The sequence below is a fragment of the Jaculus jaculus genome, chromosome 10 (assembly GCF_020740685.1).
Source record: "Jaculus jaculus isolate mJacJac1 chromosome 10, mJacJac1.mat.Y.cur, whole genome shotgun sequence".
Taxonomy (NCBI): Eukaryota; Metazoa; Chordata; class Mammalia; order Rodentia; family Dipodidae; genus Jaculus; species Jaculus jaculus.
In genome coordinates this window covers 40,923,765-40,941,227 of record NC_059111.1, presented here as the reverse complement: position 1 = coordinate 40,941,227, position 17,463 = coordinate 40,923,765, and the positions used below count along the sequence as shown (strand labels likewise).

At 42.0% G+C, this 17,463-nt stretch overlaps 1 protein-coding gene and 1 non-coding gene across 2 annotated transcripts in view; one reads left to right on the top strand and one right to left on the bottom strand.

Moving 5' to 3' along the window:
• Positions 1–17,463, top strand: part of Mto1 (mitochondrial tRNA translation optimization 1) — a 62,345-nt gene that overhangs the window by 34,129 nt on the left and 10,753 nt on the right. The window contains exons 5-9 of the mRNA XM_004660492.2: positions 3,268–3,380; positions 3,460–3,650; positions 4,168–4,298; positions 6,108–6,312; positions 9,750–9,921. Of these exons, the coding sequence (XP_004660549.1) occupies positions 3,268–3,380; positions 3,460–3,650; positions 4,168–4,298; positions 6,108–6,312; positions 9,750–9,921 (812 nt within the window). The remainder of the gene's footprint in view (positions 1–3,267; positions 3,381–3,459; positions 3,651–4,167; positions 4,299–6,107; positions 6,313–9,749; positions 9,922–17,463) is intronic.
• LOC123464256 lies at positions 10,335–10,460 on the bottom strand. The gene has a single exon (XR_006639486.1). It is a non-coding gene; the product is annotated as a small nucleolar RNA SNORD22 (small nucleolar RNA).

Here is a 17,463-nt window from a genome sequence, read left to right as displayed (position 1 = left end):
TTTTTTCCAGGTTCCTTATGTGTGTGTTTTTCTTTCTCTTCAGCATGGAAGATCTTTCAAGTATTTTCTGTGGAGCTGGTTTGGTCTTCATATGTTCCGTTAGCCTGCTTTTGTTGTGGAATGTCCTTATTTCTGTTTATTTGAATATATAGCTTTGTAGGATAAAGTAATCTTGGTTGACAGTTATCATCTTTCAGAATTTGGAATACATCATTCCAAGCTCTTCTGGCTTTTAAAGTTTCTGTTGAGTAATCTGCTGTTATCCTGATGGGCTTGCCTTTGTATGTGATTTGATTTTTCTCTCTAACTGCTTTTAATATATGTATTTTTTGATTTGTGTGTTTTCTGGTTTAATTATATGATGGTGAGAGGTTCTTTCTTGTTTGTCTGTTTGGCATTCTGTAGGCTCCCTGTACTTGGGGAAGTTTTCTTCTATGATTTTTTTGAAAATACCTGTTAAGCCTTTGGAATGAATTTCTTCTCCTATTATACCCTGAATTCTTATTCATAGTGTCCTGAATTTCTTGAAATTCCTATTCATGCCTTCCTATTAGTTTGTCTTACCTTTTGTTGGCCTGTTGAGATCTGCCACCTGGTTTTCTAGTGTAGATCGACATTCTGTCCGCTCCTTGATCCATTCTACTGGTGAGATTTTCTGCAGAGTTTTCTATTTGACTTACTCTGTTTTTCATTCCTGGTATTTCTTTTTTTTTTTCTCAATTTTTATCAACATTTTCCATGATTATAAAAAATATCCCATGGTAATACCCTACTTCCCCTCCCCCACTTTCCCCTTTGAAATTCCATTCTCCATCATATCCCCTCCCCATCTCAATCATTCTAATTCCTGGTATTTCTGATGGGTATTTTTTTTTCATTATTTCTATTTCCTTACTCTTGTTTTGCATTGACCTACTTATTTCATTAATTTGTTTACCTATGGTCTCTTGGGATTCCCTCAGGAGTTGGTTTTCTTCTTTGATTTCGTTAAGCATAGATGTAATCTTGTTTTTTTTTTTTTTTTTTTCAACCTTTTTCAGACATTTCATCTAAAGGCAGTCTCACTGGAGGTCATTTCTGATGGATCATAATTTTTGGTGGGATTGTATTTTCTTGACTTTTTGTGTTTCTTGTATATAATATTTTTGCATCTTGGGTTAACTTGGTGCTTGGGTTTTCTAATTATCTGCTGTGTTCTTAGCCATGTAAATCTGACTTTATAGATCTTCAGTGTAGGAGTTTAAGGCATCAGATGTGGCTCTTCTACTTCAAGAGAAACAGCAGAAGTGACCCTAGGTGCTGAGTTTGCCTGCTATTCAAGCATTGTAGTAGACTGGGTGAAGCAAATTACTAGTAGATTCTATAATTCAATTGAACAATGTAGACATTCAATCAAAACCAGCACAAAGTATTTATACAAGTGTGGGGATTAAGCTAAGCAGATAATCTAGTAAAGCCAAAATCTCTAAGGGTATGTGTTGCCCCACACCCTTAATCCTGTCAACTAGGAGGTTGTGATATCTAGTTGGAAATAAGTTCTATGTCAGCCTGGGCCAAGTCAGTCCCTGCCTCCAATAGTGACTTAAAAAAAAGACAAATGCTGGGCATGGTGGCACATGCTTTTAATCCCAGCACTCGGGAGGCAGAGGTAGGAGGATAGCCGTGAGTACGAGGCCACCCTAAGACTCCATAGTGAATTACAGGTCAGCCTGGGCTAGAGTCAAACCCTATCTCAAAAAAAAAAAAAAAAAAAACAAAGGCCCTTAAATAAGGAAATGTCAAAGGTAACAATGGTCAACACCAAAATACAGCTTATTTGAGAATGGTAAAGGTAGCCAGGAATATCATTCAAATGTAATACTTAATCTTTCCTGCCATGGAAAGAAAGAATAGTGCTTCTAGTGCAGGCCTATATATCTGGTTTTGTGTAAGTAGGCCCTTTTGATTTGGGGGATGACTTTCCATCTCACCAGTGCTTAGTGTCCACCTTGATCCCTCTTAGTGCCAGGTAGCCAGGGGTGAATGAGTTCTCTGAACGTTCTTGACCCTGACACTTAGGGAATGGGAGACTTTGCAGGGTACCTGCAGTTGTACTGGAGCTGCTCAGCTAGTCTAAGCATCTTCCCCTTCAGGTTTCTTGACTTGTGAAGAGGCCAACATGGGTGAAAAATCCCCCTCACTTTGTTTCTGCTCCTGCTACTCTGTGCTGCTGGCCAGCCAGACAGACTTGAAGACTCACAGATTGGGGTTACTGGGGCTTTGACAGGATTCTGGCCAGTTTCCTCCTTTCTGGAAGATCTTGGTCTTTCCTGCTTATCTGCTGTGGTTGATACTAACTTTTATATACCTTCACTTTTCAGTAGGAGAGTTTGAGTCTGTTTATTTCTCTCACTAGGCAACTTTTTTTTTTTTTAATCTGTGTTGAATGTATGTTCATGCACCAGGTGCTGTTGCTGCTGCAAACAAACACCAGATGTGCACCAATTTGCTTCTGATTTATATTATGCTGGGGGATTGAACCTGGGACCTCAGACTTTGCAAGTGATTGCCTTTTAACTGCTGAGCTATTTCCCCAGCTCACAAGCATTTTTACATGAGTTCCAGGGATGAAACACAGGTCCTCATGCTTTAGCAACATAACAAGCACTTTACAAAGCTATCTTCCCAGCCGCCTGCCTTTTTTATTTTATTGTCATTTCTTTTGTTTTTACATGGTAGGGTCTCACTCTAGCAGACCTGAAACTCACTCTGTAGTCCCAGGCTGGCCTCAAACTCATGATGCTTTTCCTGCCTTTGTCTCCTGAGTGCTGTGACATTAAAGGTGTGATCCATCATACCTGGCTCCTTTCTTTTTTTTAATCTTTTTTTTTTTTTTTTTGACATTCATGTATGGAAGAAATGAATTAGCAAGTTGTTTTTCTCTCTAGAACTTCCTACTGTCTAGATTTGTTTGATTTTATCTTTCTGGTGCCTCATTTTTCTACTCCCTGACCTACAAACTGATAATTAGATTTAGAGTCTTAATTATATTCAGGTTCATCTCTTGGTTATGTTTATTTTTGTCAAAAAACCTTAATGATGCATAAATTTAATGGCTAGTAATATAAGTAGATGCTATGTAAAGCTTATTTGGAAAAGAGGCAACCTGGTAGAGAAGCAAAGCAGTATTGATGCAAGTCATGGTGACCCATACCTATCATACCAGCATTCAATGGGTAAAGCAGGAAAACAGCCTAAACCATATTGTATTTGATTACCATTCTGTAGCCAGAAGATCAGTTGCCTTGTTACTTGACTCATACCAACCCTGGAGTGGATAAGGTTGTCCTTGAGAACCTTCATCTAAATAGTCATGTTAAGGAAACTACAAGAGGACCCAGGTAAGGACACAAGATAGTGCTTTATACTTTAAGGGATAATATAATTCTTTGTTTTAAATTTTTTAATGTCCTATTCTAGATACTGTCCCTCCATTGAATCAAAGGTGTTACGTTTTCCAAACCGTGCACATCAAGTTTGGTTGGAACCTGAAGGAATGGATTCTGACCTTATCTATCCCCAAGGGTTATCTGTGACGCTACCAGCTGAGTTACAAGAGAAAATGATCACATGCATTAGAGGCTTGGAAAGAGCTAAAATGATTCATCCAGGTAAAAAGAATCATTGCTAAGCCAGGTGTGGTGTCGCACTCCTTTAATCCCAGCACTTGGGAGCCAGAGGTAGGAGGATCGCTGTGAGTTTGAGGCCACCCTGAGATGACATAGTGAATTCCAGGTCAGCCTGAGCTAGGGTGAGACCCTACCTTGAAAGACCAAAAAAAGAGAGAGAGAGTAAGAGATTCATTGCTGCCCTTATAAAGAGACAGAGAATGGGTGTGCCAGGGCCTTCAGCCACTGTAACATACTCCAGACACATGCACCACCTTGTGTATCCATCCTGGGGAATTGAACCTGGGTCTTTTGGCTTCTCAGGCAAACACCTTAACCACTAAGCCATCCCTCTGGCCTTTTTTTTTTTTTTTTTTTGAGGTAGGGTCTGACTCTAGCTCAGGCTGACCTGGAATTCACTCTGTAGTCTGAGGGTGATCTCAAACTCACAACATTGAGCAGTGACCTTGAGGCAAATGCAACTGTTTTGACTTACCTTCTGCATGTTTTCTTTGGTCAGGGTATGGCGTTCAGTATGACTACTTGGATCCCCGACAGATCACGCCTTCCCTGGAGACTCGACAGGTTCAACGGCTCTTCTTTGCTGGACAGATAAATGGTACCACTGGTTACGAGGAAGCTGCAGCTCAAGTAAGACTTCATTCAGATGCCATGCACACCAGAGGAGCTACTTAATCATTCTTTTTTGTTTGTTTTGTTTTGTTTTGAAGTAGGGTCTTGCTCTAGCCTAGGCTGAGTAGGGTGTACTCAAACTCACAGTGATCCTCCAAACTTTGCCTCCCAAGTGTTGGGATTAAAGGCATGCATGCCCACACCTGGCCACTCTTTATTTTTGGTCTTTTCAGGGTAAGGTTTCACTCTAGTCCCAGGCTGGCCTTGAACTCACAGTGATCCTCCTGCCTCTGCCTCCTGTGTGCTGAGAATAAAGGCATTCCTGGTCTATAGTAGGATTTTTTAAAAAAATATTTTATTGCCTGGTGTAGGGGTTCATGCCTTTAATCGGAGCACTCTGTAGGCAGAGGTAGGCCACCCTGAGAGTACATTGTGAATTCCAGGTCAGCTGGGCTAGAGCAAGACTCTACCTTGAAAAACCAAAAATAAATAAATAAATAAATAAACAAATAAATAATAATAATAATAAATATACATATTTAGCCAGGCATGGTGGTTCATGCCTTTAATCCCAGTACTCAGGAGGCAGAGGTAGGAGGATCACCATGAGTTCGAGGCCACCCTGAGATTACATAGTGAATTCCAGGTCAGCTTGGGCCAGAGTGAGACCCTACCTCGAAAAACCTAAATTTAATTAATTAATTTATTTATTTATTTATTTGGGTGAGAGGGAGAGTGGGCACACCAGGGCCTCCAGCCAATGCAAACAAACTCCAGGTGCCACCTTGTGCAACTGGCTTATGTGGGTTCTGGAGAATCAAAACCTCGGTCCTTTGGCTTTGCAGGCAAACGCTTTAACCACTAGTCCATCTCTTCAGCCCTATAGTAGGATTTTTTTAAACACTGGTAGCTTTACTCATTCTGAGTTTCTAGATCTAATATAGTTTAATTTTGCAAAGGTATTGCTTCTGTAGTTTATATATATACATACATATGTATATATAGTTGGCCTGGGGCTGAGCAATTAAAGATTAAAGGCACTTGTTTGCAAAACATGGTGACCCAGGGTCGGGTCCCCACCACCCCTATAAAGCCACATGTACCAAAGCAGCACATGCACCTAGCTTTCATTTGTAATCCATACATGCACACACTTGCAAATTAATAAAATTTATTTTAAGAAAGAATATTTATTCTTATAACATTACATTATTACCATTTGGAAATTATATCATTATTTTTTTAATTAATTTCTTTAACAGAGAAAGAGGGAGGGGGAAAGAGAGAGAATGGGTGTGCCAGGGCCTCTAACCACTGCAAAGGAGCTCCAGAAGCGTGTGCCCCCTTGAGCATCTGGCTAACATGGGTCCATTGGAATTGAACCTGGGTCCTTTGGCTTTGCAGGCAAACACCTTAACTTCTAAGCCATACCTCCAGCCCCATTTTTATTTTTGTGAGTGGGAAAAGGGTAGAGACATCTGGGAGGTAGGTTTTTCAAAAAAGATCAGCATAGCTAACATGATGCATGCTATATATTCCATACTCTGTTTCTGAATCTGGACCACATTTCCTTTTCCTGTTAGTTTGCTTTTGAGTTTAAGGTTTGATTTTAATGGGAGAAGAAGAGAGGGGGAAGGGGAAGGAAAATGAGGGAGGCAAGGGGAGAAGGGGGGGAAGGAGAAAAAGATGGGTCACATTTTCTACCTCTTTATGTCCTGCTGGGCCCATTTTCTTCTGCCCCGTGTATTCTTTTCCAGATATTTTCTGAATGAGATAGCTGTTTGTCCAGTTCATAATAGCCTCTTAAACATTTAAGTCCTCTTGTAGGGTGTGATAGCTGGGATCAACGCCAGTCTTCGGGTTAGTCGTAAACCACCCTTCATAGTCAGTCGAACAGAAGGCTACATAGGAGTATTGATTGATGACCTCACCACACTGGGCACAAATGAACCATACCGCATGTTTACCAGCCGAGTGGAGTTTCGTTTGTCATTGCGTCCTGATAATGCTGATGCCCGGCTCACATTCCGAGGTAATTTTATTTATTTGAGAGAAAAAGACAAGACTACAGACTTATAGGCAGGCAGACAGAGTGAGTATGGGCACACTAGGGCCTCCTGCAACTTAAAACAAACTAGATTCCTACCACTTTGTACACTTGGCTCTACATGGGAACTAGAGAATTAAACCTGCTAGGCTTTGCAAGCAAGTGCATTTAACTGCTGAGCCATCTTCCAGCCCCCATGATACTTCTTTCTTTCTTTCTTTTTTTTAAACTTTATTTTTATTTATTTGAAAAAGAGAGTCAGACAGGGAGAAAAAATGAACATGCCAGGGTGATCCCTCCTACCTCTGCCTCCCAAGTGCTGGCATAAAAGGTGTGCACCAATACACCTAGCTCCTTTTTTTTAACTTTTTTTTTTTTTAAGTTTTTATTTATTTATTTATTTGAGAGCGACAGACACAGAGAGAAGGACAGAGAGAGGGAGAGAGAGAGAATGGGCGCGCCAGGGCTACCAGCCTCTGCAAACGAACTCCAGACGCGTGCGCCCCCTTGTGCATCTGGCTAACGTGGGACCTGGGGAACCAAGCCTCGAACCGGGGTCCTTAGGCTTCACAGGCAAGCGCTTAACCGTTAAGCCATCTCTCCAGCCCTTTTTAACTTTTTGGGGGGGGTTCGAGGTAGAGTCTTACTATAGCCCAGGCTGATCTGGAATTCACTATGTAGTCTCAGGGTGGCCTCGAACTCACGGCAATCTTCCTACCTCTGTCTCCTGAGTGCTGGAATAAAAGGTGTGAACCACCACACCCAGCCTCCTTTTGGTTTTTAATATTGTGTTTATTAATTTACAAGTTGAGAGAGACTGAATGGTGATCCAGGACCTCTAGCCACTGCAAAAACTCCAGATGCATGCACCACTTTGTATATCTAGCTTTAGGACCTAGATATTTAGGTACTGAAGACAAACACTTTAACCACTGAGCTATCACTCCAGCCCACAGGGTAAGTTTTTTTATTTTTTTCCAAGGTAGGGTCTCACTCTAGGTCAGGCTGACCTGGAATTTACTATATAGTTTCAGCATGGCCTTGAACTCATGGTGATCCTCTGCCTCCCAAGTGCTGGGATTAAAAGCGTGTGCCACCATGACCAGCTCCCCCCCCCCCCGTTTTTATAATTGACAACTGCCATAATTGTAAACAATACCCCATGGTAATTCCCTCCCTCCCCACCACTTTCCCCTTTGAAACTCCACTCTCCATCATATCCTCTCCCCCTCTCATTCACTCTTTTTATTTTGATGTCATAATCTTTTCCTCTTATTATGATGGCCTTGTTTAAGTAGTGTCAGGCACTGTGAGGTCATGGATATATCCAGGTCATTTTGTGTCTGAAGGAGCACGTTGAAAGGAGTCCTACCCTTCCTTTGACTATTACATTCTTTCCACCACCTCTTCTGCAATGGATCCTGAGCCTTGGAAGGTGTGATTGAGATATTTCAATGCTGAGCACTCCTCTGTCTCTTCTTAGCACCGTGGTTCCTTCTGAGTCATCCCAAAGTCACTGCCATCTGAAAAGAGAAGGTTCTGTAACCAAAACTGAGAGTAGGCCCGGAGAGGTGGCTTAGTGGTTAAGCGTTTGCCTGTGAAGCCTAAGGACCCCAGTTTGAGGCTCGATTCCCCAGGACCCACAGTAGCCAGATGCACAAGGGGGCACACGCATCTGGAGTTTGTTTGCAGTGGCTGGAGGCCCTGGCACGCCCATTCTTTCTCTCTCTCTATCTGCCTTTCTCACTCTGTCTATTGCTTTCAAATAATAAATAAAAATGAACAAAAAAACCCTTTTTTAATGTGAGAGTAGCATTAATATATAGGTGAACATAAAGAGAAGTGGTTACTGGGCAGTTTGGTGAGCATACTATATACATTTAGCCATACTCCAGTGGATGTTATTTCCCTAGAGCTCATGACTACCCCCGTTGTAGTTTTTCAGTATCAGGTATGTATTCCCTCCCATGGAATGGGCCTCCAGTCCAATTAGAAAGCAGTTGGTTTCCCCCATAACAGGTATGCCACTATTGTAAACCTGTTGGCTCATTTGGCCTGGCCTGATGACTTGAGTTTGATTCCCCACTACCCACGTAACACCAGATGCAATGTGGTATATGCATCTGGAGTCTGTTTGCAGTGGCTGGAGGCCCTGGTTCACCCATTCTCTTTGTCTGTCTTCTGTCTCTGACTGCAAATAAATAAATGAACTTTTTTTTAAGTGGAATGGACTGTAGAGATGTCTTAGTGGTTAAGGCATTTGTCTATGAAGCCTAAGGTCCCAAGTTTGATGCACATGGTGGCGCATGCATCTGGAGTTTGTTTGCAATGGCTGGAGGCTTTGTTGTACCCATTTTCTTTTTTTTTTTTTTTTTTTGGTTTTTCGAGGTAGGGTCTCACTCTGGTCCAGGCTGACCTGGAATTAACTCTGTAGTCTCAGGGTGGCCTTGAACTCACAGCGATCCTCCTACCTCTGCCTCCTGAGTGCTGGGATTAAAGACGTGCGCCACCACGCCCAGCTGTTATACCCATTTTCTATCTCTGTCTCTCATTAGCAAGTAAATTTTGTTTTTTAAAGTAGGGCATGGCTGGGCATGGTGGCATACACCTTTAATCTCAGCCCTCGGGAGGATTGCATGCATTCAAGTCCAGCCTGATACTACATAGTGAATTTGAGCTCAGCCTGTGCTAGAGTGAGACCCTGCCTCAAAAAAACAAACAAGCAGGGCTGGAGAAATGGCTTAGCGCTTAAGGTGCTTCCCTGCAAAGCCTAAGGACCCTGGTTCAATTGCCCAGAAGAACTCACATAAGCCAGATGCACATGGTGGTGCATGCATGTGGGGTTTATTTGCAATGGCTAGAGGCCCTGGCATGCGTGTGCTCTCTTTCTCTCTCAAATAAATTAAAGAAAACAAACAACAAGCCAGGTGTTGTGGTGCACTCCTTTCATCCCAGCATTTGGGAGTTCAGAGGTAGGAGGATCATTGTGAGTTTGCGGCCACCCTGAAACTACATAGTGAATGAATTCCAGGTCAGCCTGGGCTAAAGTAAAACTTTACCTCCAAAAAGAAAAGCCAAAATGTGGAGTATGGGTCTGGAGTTCATTTGCAGAGGCAAGAGGCCACACACATATGCACTCACACACATGTGCAAATAAATAAAAATATTAAAAAACAAAACAATCCCAGCACTTGGGAGGCAGAGGTAGGAGGATCGCTATGAGTTCAAGGCCATCCTGAGACTACATAGTGAATTCCAGGTCAGCCTGGGCTAGAATGAGACCCTACCTTGAAAAAAGAAAAAGAGAAGAGTAAAAAAAAAAAAAAAAAAAAAAAGTGAGGAGGGGAAAAAGAAGGGTGATGGGAGATTATAGTCTGGGTCCATTGTATATATGGAGGTTGTCTCTGAGTCTCCTTTCCTAGGGTATAAAGAAGCTGGCTGTGTGTCCCAGCAGCGACATGAAAAAGCCTCTCAAATGAAATCTTCTTTAGAAGAAGCCATTTCTGTGTTGAAATCCATCACATTTTCAGGCTTCAAGTGGAAAACGTTAATTCCACAGGCTTCTATAAGTACTAATAAAAGTCTGCCCCTCAGGTAAGTATTTTCAATATAGAGACTCTTTTTACAGAAAAATGAGATCATTTCAGAATGTTTATGTATAATGTCCATACTTAGACAAATTAATGTAGCATGCTCTTGGCTTCTTTCAAGGATCCTTTCTTTTTTTTTGTGGTGGTTATTTTTTTTAAAGTGTAAGAGCAATAGCTTTATTAGGAAAATAAAGATGACTATTGTATCTTAGTTGTGAGATCTCAAAGTTCCTAGCTTTGTTTTCTGGGAAGATTTGACTCCTTTCTTTTCATCTTGGTTACTCATCAAATACTAACTTTAACATATAGGACCATTTGTATGCATATTGTTCTTGCCTCAGATCAGGAGAAAAGACAAACAGCCACCTTTGTTCCAACACAGCGTAATTCCTTTTGCCCTGTATGAAAACTGTGATTATCCCTCAGACAGTTCATTCTGGAACAAATTTTCCTCTTCTCCCCCAGCCAGTCCCAGTAGGTTCACCTTTTCAAGCTCTGGCACTGGGACAGGAAGTAAGACATGTGTATGTTTCTTCATTGGGATCAGGATGCTTTAGGTGTAATTCATCTTCTTATTTAACCAGGCATTCCTATAATCTCATGACTTGGGAAGTGAAGACAGGAAGGAGGATCAGGTGTTTAAGGCTGGCCTCAGCTACATTAAAAGATGGAGGCTAAACTGGCCTACATAAACCCTGTCTCAAAACAATAATTTTTTTCTCTTTTTTAAAATGAACCCTAGGGGCTGGAGAGATGGCTTAGTGGTTAAGCACTTGCCTGTGAAGCCTAAGGAACCCTGTTCGAGGCTTGGCTCCCCAGGATCCACATTAATTAGCCAGATGCACAAAGGGGGCGCACGCGTCTGGAGTTCGTTTGCAGTGTCTGGAGGCCCTAGCGTGCCCATTTTCTCACTCTCTCTCTCTCTTTCTCTCTCCCCCCCTTTATCTCTCTGTCTGTTGCTCTCAAATAAATAAATAAATAAAAATATTTTAAAAAATAAAAAGATAAAATGAACCCCAGGTGCATGTACTACCTTGTGCATCTGGCTTATGTGGATTTTAGGAAGTTGAACCTAGGTCCTTTAGCTTTCAAGCAAGTGCCTTAACTGCTAAGCCATCGCTCCAGCCCTCAAAACAAAAAGATAAAGTGTGTGTGTGTGTGTGTGTGTGTGTGTGTGTGTGTGTATGGGGGCTGGAGCGATGGCTTAGCATTTAGGTGCATGAGACAAGGTTACACACACACACACACACACACACACTAGGTGGTGCAAGCATCTGGAGTTGTAATGCAGTGGCTGAGACCCTTGTGTGCCAATTCTCTTTCTCTTTAAAAAAATAGCAAGCGTAGTGGTGCACACCTTTAATCCCAGCACTCAGGAGGCAGAGGTAGGAGGAGCACCATGAGTTCAAGGCCACTGTGAGACTATAGTTAATTCCAGGTCAGCCTGGGCTAGAGTGAGACCCTACCTCGAAACACCAAATAATAATAATGATTATATATATACATATATGTATGTATGTATGTATGTATGTATAATTATATATATATATGTATGTATGTATAAGATGTATATATATGTAGCTGGGCATGGTGGCACATACCTTTAATCTCAACACTTGGGAGGCAGAGGTAGGAGGATCCACTGTGAGTTCGAGGCCACCCTGAGACTATATAGTGAATTCCAGGTCAGCCTGAGCTAGAATAAGACCCTACTTCGAAAAAAAAAAACACACAAAAGAAAGACATTTATAAAAGCTCAGAACAATTATGATTTTTTTTTTAATATTTTTTTTAACTAGGTGTGGTGGCACACACCTTTAATTTTTTTTTTTTGTTCATTTTTTATTTATTTATTTGAGAGCGACATACATAGAGAGAAAGGCAGATAGAGGGAGAGAGAGAGAATGGGCATGCCAGGGCTTCCAGCCACTGCAAACGAACTCCAGACGTGTGCGCCCCCTTGTGCATCTGGCTAACGTGGGACCTGGGGAACTGAGCCTCGAACCGGGGTCCTTAGGCTTCACAGGCAAGCGCTTAACCGCTAAGCCATCTCTCCAGCCCAATTATGATTTTTTTCAATTAATTTGTTTGAGAGAGAGAGAAGGCATGCACAAGAGCTTCTTGCTGCTGCAAATGAACTCCAGATGTATATACCATGTTATGCATCTGGCTTTGCATGGGTACTGGGGAGTCGGACCTGGGTGGGCAAACTGTAAGCAAGCTTCTTTAACCATTGAGCCATCTCATTACCTCAACATTATTTTAAAGTTTATATTTTATGGTTTTGGGGCTTTTTAAATACTTTTTATTTATTTACATGAGAGAGAGAAAGAGGGAAAAAAGAGAGAGAATGGGTACACCAGGGCCTCCTACTGCTACAGACAAACTCCAGATGCCTGCACCACCATGTGCATCTAGCTTACATGGGTCTTGGCGGGTCTTTAGGCTTCATCATAGGCAAGTGCCTTAACCACTAAGCCATCTCTCTAGGCCAGGGTTTTGTTTTTGTTTTTTTTTTTAAGTAGGGTCTCATTCTATCCTGGGCTGACCTGGAATTCACTATGTAGTCTCAGAGTGTCAAACTCACAGCGATCCTCCTACCTCTCTCCCAAGTGCTGGGATTAAAAGGCTTGTGCCACCATGCCCGGTTCCTTTTTTTCTTTATAATTTTATTTATTTTCTTGCAAGCAGAGAAAGAAGAGAGATCGACAGACAGCAAATGGGTATGCCAAGGCTTCCAGCCACTACATATGAACTCCAGATGCATGAGCCAATTTGTACATCTGGCTTTATGTGGATACTGAGGAATCAAACTCAGGCTGTTTGGCTCTGCAGGCATGTGTCTTTACTGCCAAGCCATCTTCCAGCCCAAAATTCAATTCTTTTTTTTTTTTTTTTTTTCCTGTTTGTTTTTTGGTTTTGTTTTATTGAGGTAGGGTTTCCCTGCAAGATGACCTGAAATTCACTTGGTTTTCTTTTTTTTTTTTTTAATTGCAGGGCTAGGGAGAAAATCTCACTGACCTGAGTGTGATCCCCAATACCCACATAAGATGCTGGGCATGGTGGTGTGTGCCCTTCATCCCAGTACTGGGAAGTGGAGACAAAAAGATCTCTGTTGCTTGGTGGCCAGCCCATCTAGCCTGATGCTGAGCTCCAGTCCAATGAGAAACTGTCTTAATGAAAATGGTCAGTTTTCTGGAGGACAAACAACACCCAAAGTTTTCTTCTGGCTTCCACATGTACATACACACGCATGCATACACCTCCATACAAACAAACTTGTGTGCATATATCCACACACACATAAATTTAAAATTTGTAGTATTGAAAAGCCAGGAGTGGTGGCACATGCCTTTCTTTAATCCCAGCACTGGAGAGGCAGAGGTAGGAGCAACCAGTTGCTGTGAGTTTGAGACCTGAGACTACATAATGAATTCCAGGGCAGCCTGAACTACAGTGAGACTTGATCTTGAAAAAAATAGAAACAAAAATAAATAAAATTTAAAAATAAAAATTGTAGTATTGGGCTATAAAAATTGATGCTTGAACTGGAGAGATGGCTCAGCAATTGAAGATGCTTGCTTGTAGCGCCTAACAGCCCAGGTTTGCTTCCCCAGTACCTATTTAAAGACAGATGTACAAAGTGGCACATGCACCTAAAGTTTGTTTGCAGTGGCAAGAGGCCTTTGTGCACCCATTTTCTGTTTCTCTCTCTCTCTCTCTCTCTACTTGCAAATAAGTAAATGTAAATATTTTAAAAGTTTCTGGGGAGCTGGGGAGATGGCTTAGTGGTTAAGGCACTTGTCTGTAAAGCCAAAGAACCTAGGTTCAATTCCCCAGGACCCACATAAGCCAGATGCACAAGGTGGCACGTGAGTCTGGACACTAATGGGCTGGAGAGAGGGCTTAGCAGTTAAGACGCTTGTCTGCAAAGCCAAAGGAGCCGGGTTTGATTACCCCAGGACTCATAAGCCAGATGCACGAGGTGATGAATGCATCTGGAGTTCGTTTGCAGCGGCTGGAGGCCCTGGCATGCACATTCTCTCTCTGTGTGTCAATGAATAAATTATGTTTTTTTTCTTTTTTCTTAATCTTTTTGTTGTTTATTTTTATTTATTTATTTATTTGAGATCGACAGGCAGAGAGAGAGAGAGAAAGAGAGAGAATGGGCGTGCCAGGACCTCCAGCAACTGCATATGAACTCCAGACATGTGCACCCCCTTGTGCATCTGGCTAACATGGGTCCTTGGGAATCGAACCTTGAACTGGAGTCCTTAGGTTTCACAGGCAAACGCTTAACTGCTAAGCCATATCTCTAGTCCTCTTTTTTGCTTTTCCAAGGTATGGTCTAACTCTATCTAGCTCAGGCTGATCTGGAATTCACTATGTAGTCTCAGGGTGGCCTCAAACTCATGGCGATTCTCCTACCTCTGCCTCCCAGGTGCTGGGATTAAAGGCATGTGCCACCACACCTGGCTAAAAAATACATATTTTTGAAAAAGAAGCCATGCAAGCCAGGTCCCATGTAAGCCTGATGCACATGGTAACCCAAGCGTCTGGAGTTTGTCTACAGTAGCCAGAGGCCCTGGCGCACTCATTCTCATGCTCTGTTTCTCTCCCTCTCCAAGAAATAAATAACTAAAAATAAATCAGTAAAAAAACAAATAAATAAAGAACAGAAGCCAGACATGGTGGTGCATGCCTTTAATCCCAGCACTCATTATGCAGCAGCTGTAGTCGGATCGCCATTGAGTTTGAGGACAACCTGAGACTACAGAGTGAATTCCAGGCCAGTTTGGGCCAGAGCGAGACCCTATCTTGAAAAACCAAAATAAGAAAAAGAAACAAGCTTGAGTGCTTGGTGACCTGGACTATGTGCAGTTTTCTGCTTAGGGGGTTGGTATTCATGGCTTCCCTTGAGAGAGTAAAGGATACAAAAGAACTACCTGACAAGGTCCAGGCTTCTCTTGGCAACACAGTAGTTTGCTAAGATGTGTACCTCTGCAGGGGTCAGCTCATAGATGGAATCCTTCCCCATTGTGGGCAGTTGGGATACTTACAGACAAATGATGTCTTGGTCTTATTTGCAAGCCCTGCCGGGGGTGGGGGATGTTGATTTATGTGTGCTGCAGCAGTGGGCATAGCAAATCGCTTATCCAGTGGACTTGATTGACTAGTAGTTAGGAAGTGGGCTTTTAGAGAGAGAACCAAGGTTGAATGGGTTTTTTAAAAACCACTGGTTGTAGACAATGAAAAGGTAGTTGGCCCTCTTCATGTCTATTTTCCTTCCAACTAGTTGCATTTAAAAAAAAAAAAAAGCTGTTTTATCCCACTCGCCTTCTTTGCTCCTCTGTTAAAATAAAAACAGGGGTTGACTTATGTCCCGCTCCTGAACATGTAAAATTTGTACAAAAATATCTTCTATGAAAATGATTTGTAATCTGTAGACATTACCTGGGAGATGTCTTGAGATGTAAAATCCCATTCTTTGGGTTGTGGGTTTTTTGTTTTGTTTTTTTTTTGTTTTGTTTTGTTTTCTCCAAATAAATCTGATCTTTAAAGTTAAAAAAAAAAAAAAAGAAAAAGAAACAAAAGAAATGCAGAGCTCTTGCTCAAAGAAGCAAGAGATGGGGGCTGGAGAGATGGCTTAGCGGTTAAGCGCTTGCCTGTGAAGCCTAAGGACCCCGGTTCGAGGCTCGGTTCCCCAGGTCCCACGTTAGCCAGATGCACAAGGGGGCGCACGCGTCTGGAGTTTGTTTGCAGAGGCTGGAAGCCCTGGCACGCCCATTCTCTCTCTCCCATTCTCTCTCTCTCTCCCCCTTTATCTGTCTTTCTCTCTGTGTCTGTCGCTCTCAAATAAATAAATAAAATTTAAAAAAAAAAAAAAAAGAAGCAAGAGATGGTTCCGGAAAAATGAGATGTTCTATTCCTGCAAAAATGCTATCATGCTGAGTATGGTGGCACACGCCTTTGATCCCAGTACTCAGGAGGCTATTACAATAACTTTTGTTTTTGTTTTTTTTTTTTTCAAGGTGGCATCTCACTCTAGTACAAGCTGACCTGAAATTCACTATGTAGTTCCAAGCTGGCCTTGAACTTATAGCGATCCTCCTACCCCAGCCTCTCAAGTACTGGAATTAAAGGCATGCACCACCACACCCAGCTCATAAAAAGTTTTTTGTCTTTTTTTTTTTTTTTTTTTTTTTGAGATAGGGTCTCACTCTAACCCAGGCTGACCTAGAATTCACTCTATATTCTCAGGGTGACCTTGAACTCATGACACTCCTCCTACCTCTGCCTCCCAAGTGCTGAGATTCAAACCATGAGCCACTACTCCTGGCTTTTTTTTTTTTAATTATTTATTTATTTGAGGGAGAATGAGCACACAAACTCGTTTACATGGGTCCTGGGGAATCTAACCTGGGTCCCTTGGCTTTGCAGGCAAGCACCTTAATCACTAAGCCATCTCTCCAGCCCACTTTTTAAGATATATATTTATTTGAGAGAAACAGAAAGAGGCAGAAAAAGAGAATGGTCACCTCAGGGCCTCCAGCCACCTCAAACAAACGCCAGACGCATGTCCTTGGGCTTTGCAGGGAAGCGCCCTAACCACTAACCCGTCACTCCAGCCCACAAAACTTTTTTTTTTTTTCAAGTTTTTATTAACAGCTTCCATGATTATAAAAAATATCCCATGGTAATACCCTCCCTCCCTCCACTTTCCCCTCTGAAACTCCATTCTCCATCATATCCCTTCCCCTTCTCAATTAGTCTCTCTTTTATTTTGTGTCATGATCTTTTCCACCTCTTATGATGGACTTGTGTAGGTAGTGTCAGGCACTGTGAGGTCATGGATATCCAGGCCCTTTTGTGTCTGAAGGGAGCATGCCCACAAAAACTTTTTAACCAAAAAGAAAAAAATTTTTGAGGTAAGGTCTTGCCCAGGCTGACCTGGAATTTACTGTATAGTCTCAGGCTGGTCTTGAACTCAGAGATCCTCCTACCTCCGTGTGCACCACCATGCCTGGCTTAAACAAAATTTAAAGCCTTCCTATAAGTGAAGAATCAACTGAGCAACAAGCCATCTAGTTAATGCCACTTTAAGGTACTATCTGGGATCATTTTGAGGCTAAAAGTTGTATGAAAGGCTATATACCTGGATCAGCATAAAAGGGTTTAAACTAGTCACGATATACCTGAGCATACCTTAAGTTTCTGTTATTAGTTGGATCTCAATATGTGCCAGTGTGTGAGGTTTCTAGGAATCTCATCTGTTCTGTCTGCAGCAGTACTACTTAGGCATATTATTTTGGAATCTGTGTACATTATGGGGGAATTAACTGCATATATGCTTTTCTCTCTCCATGCCCTTGCCTAGAATAGACAGTAGAAATATAACTGAACACTCACCAATGACCCTTTCTCAAACAACAGAAAAGAACCAAAAACTGCCAAAACCTCTCATGGTAAAAATTGAAACAGAGGGCCTGGAGAGATGGCTTAGCGACTGAGGCACTTGCTTGCAAAGCCAAAGGACCTGGGTTGA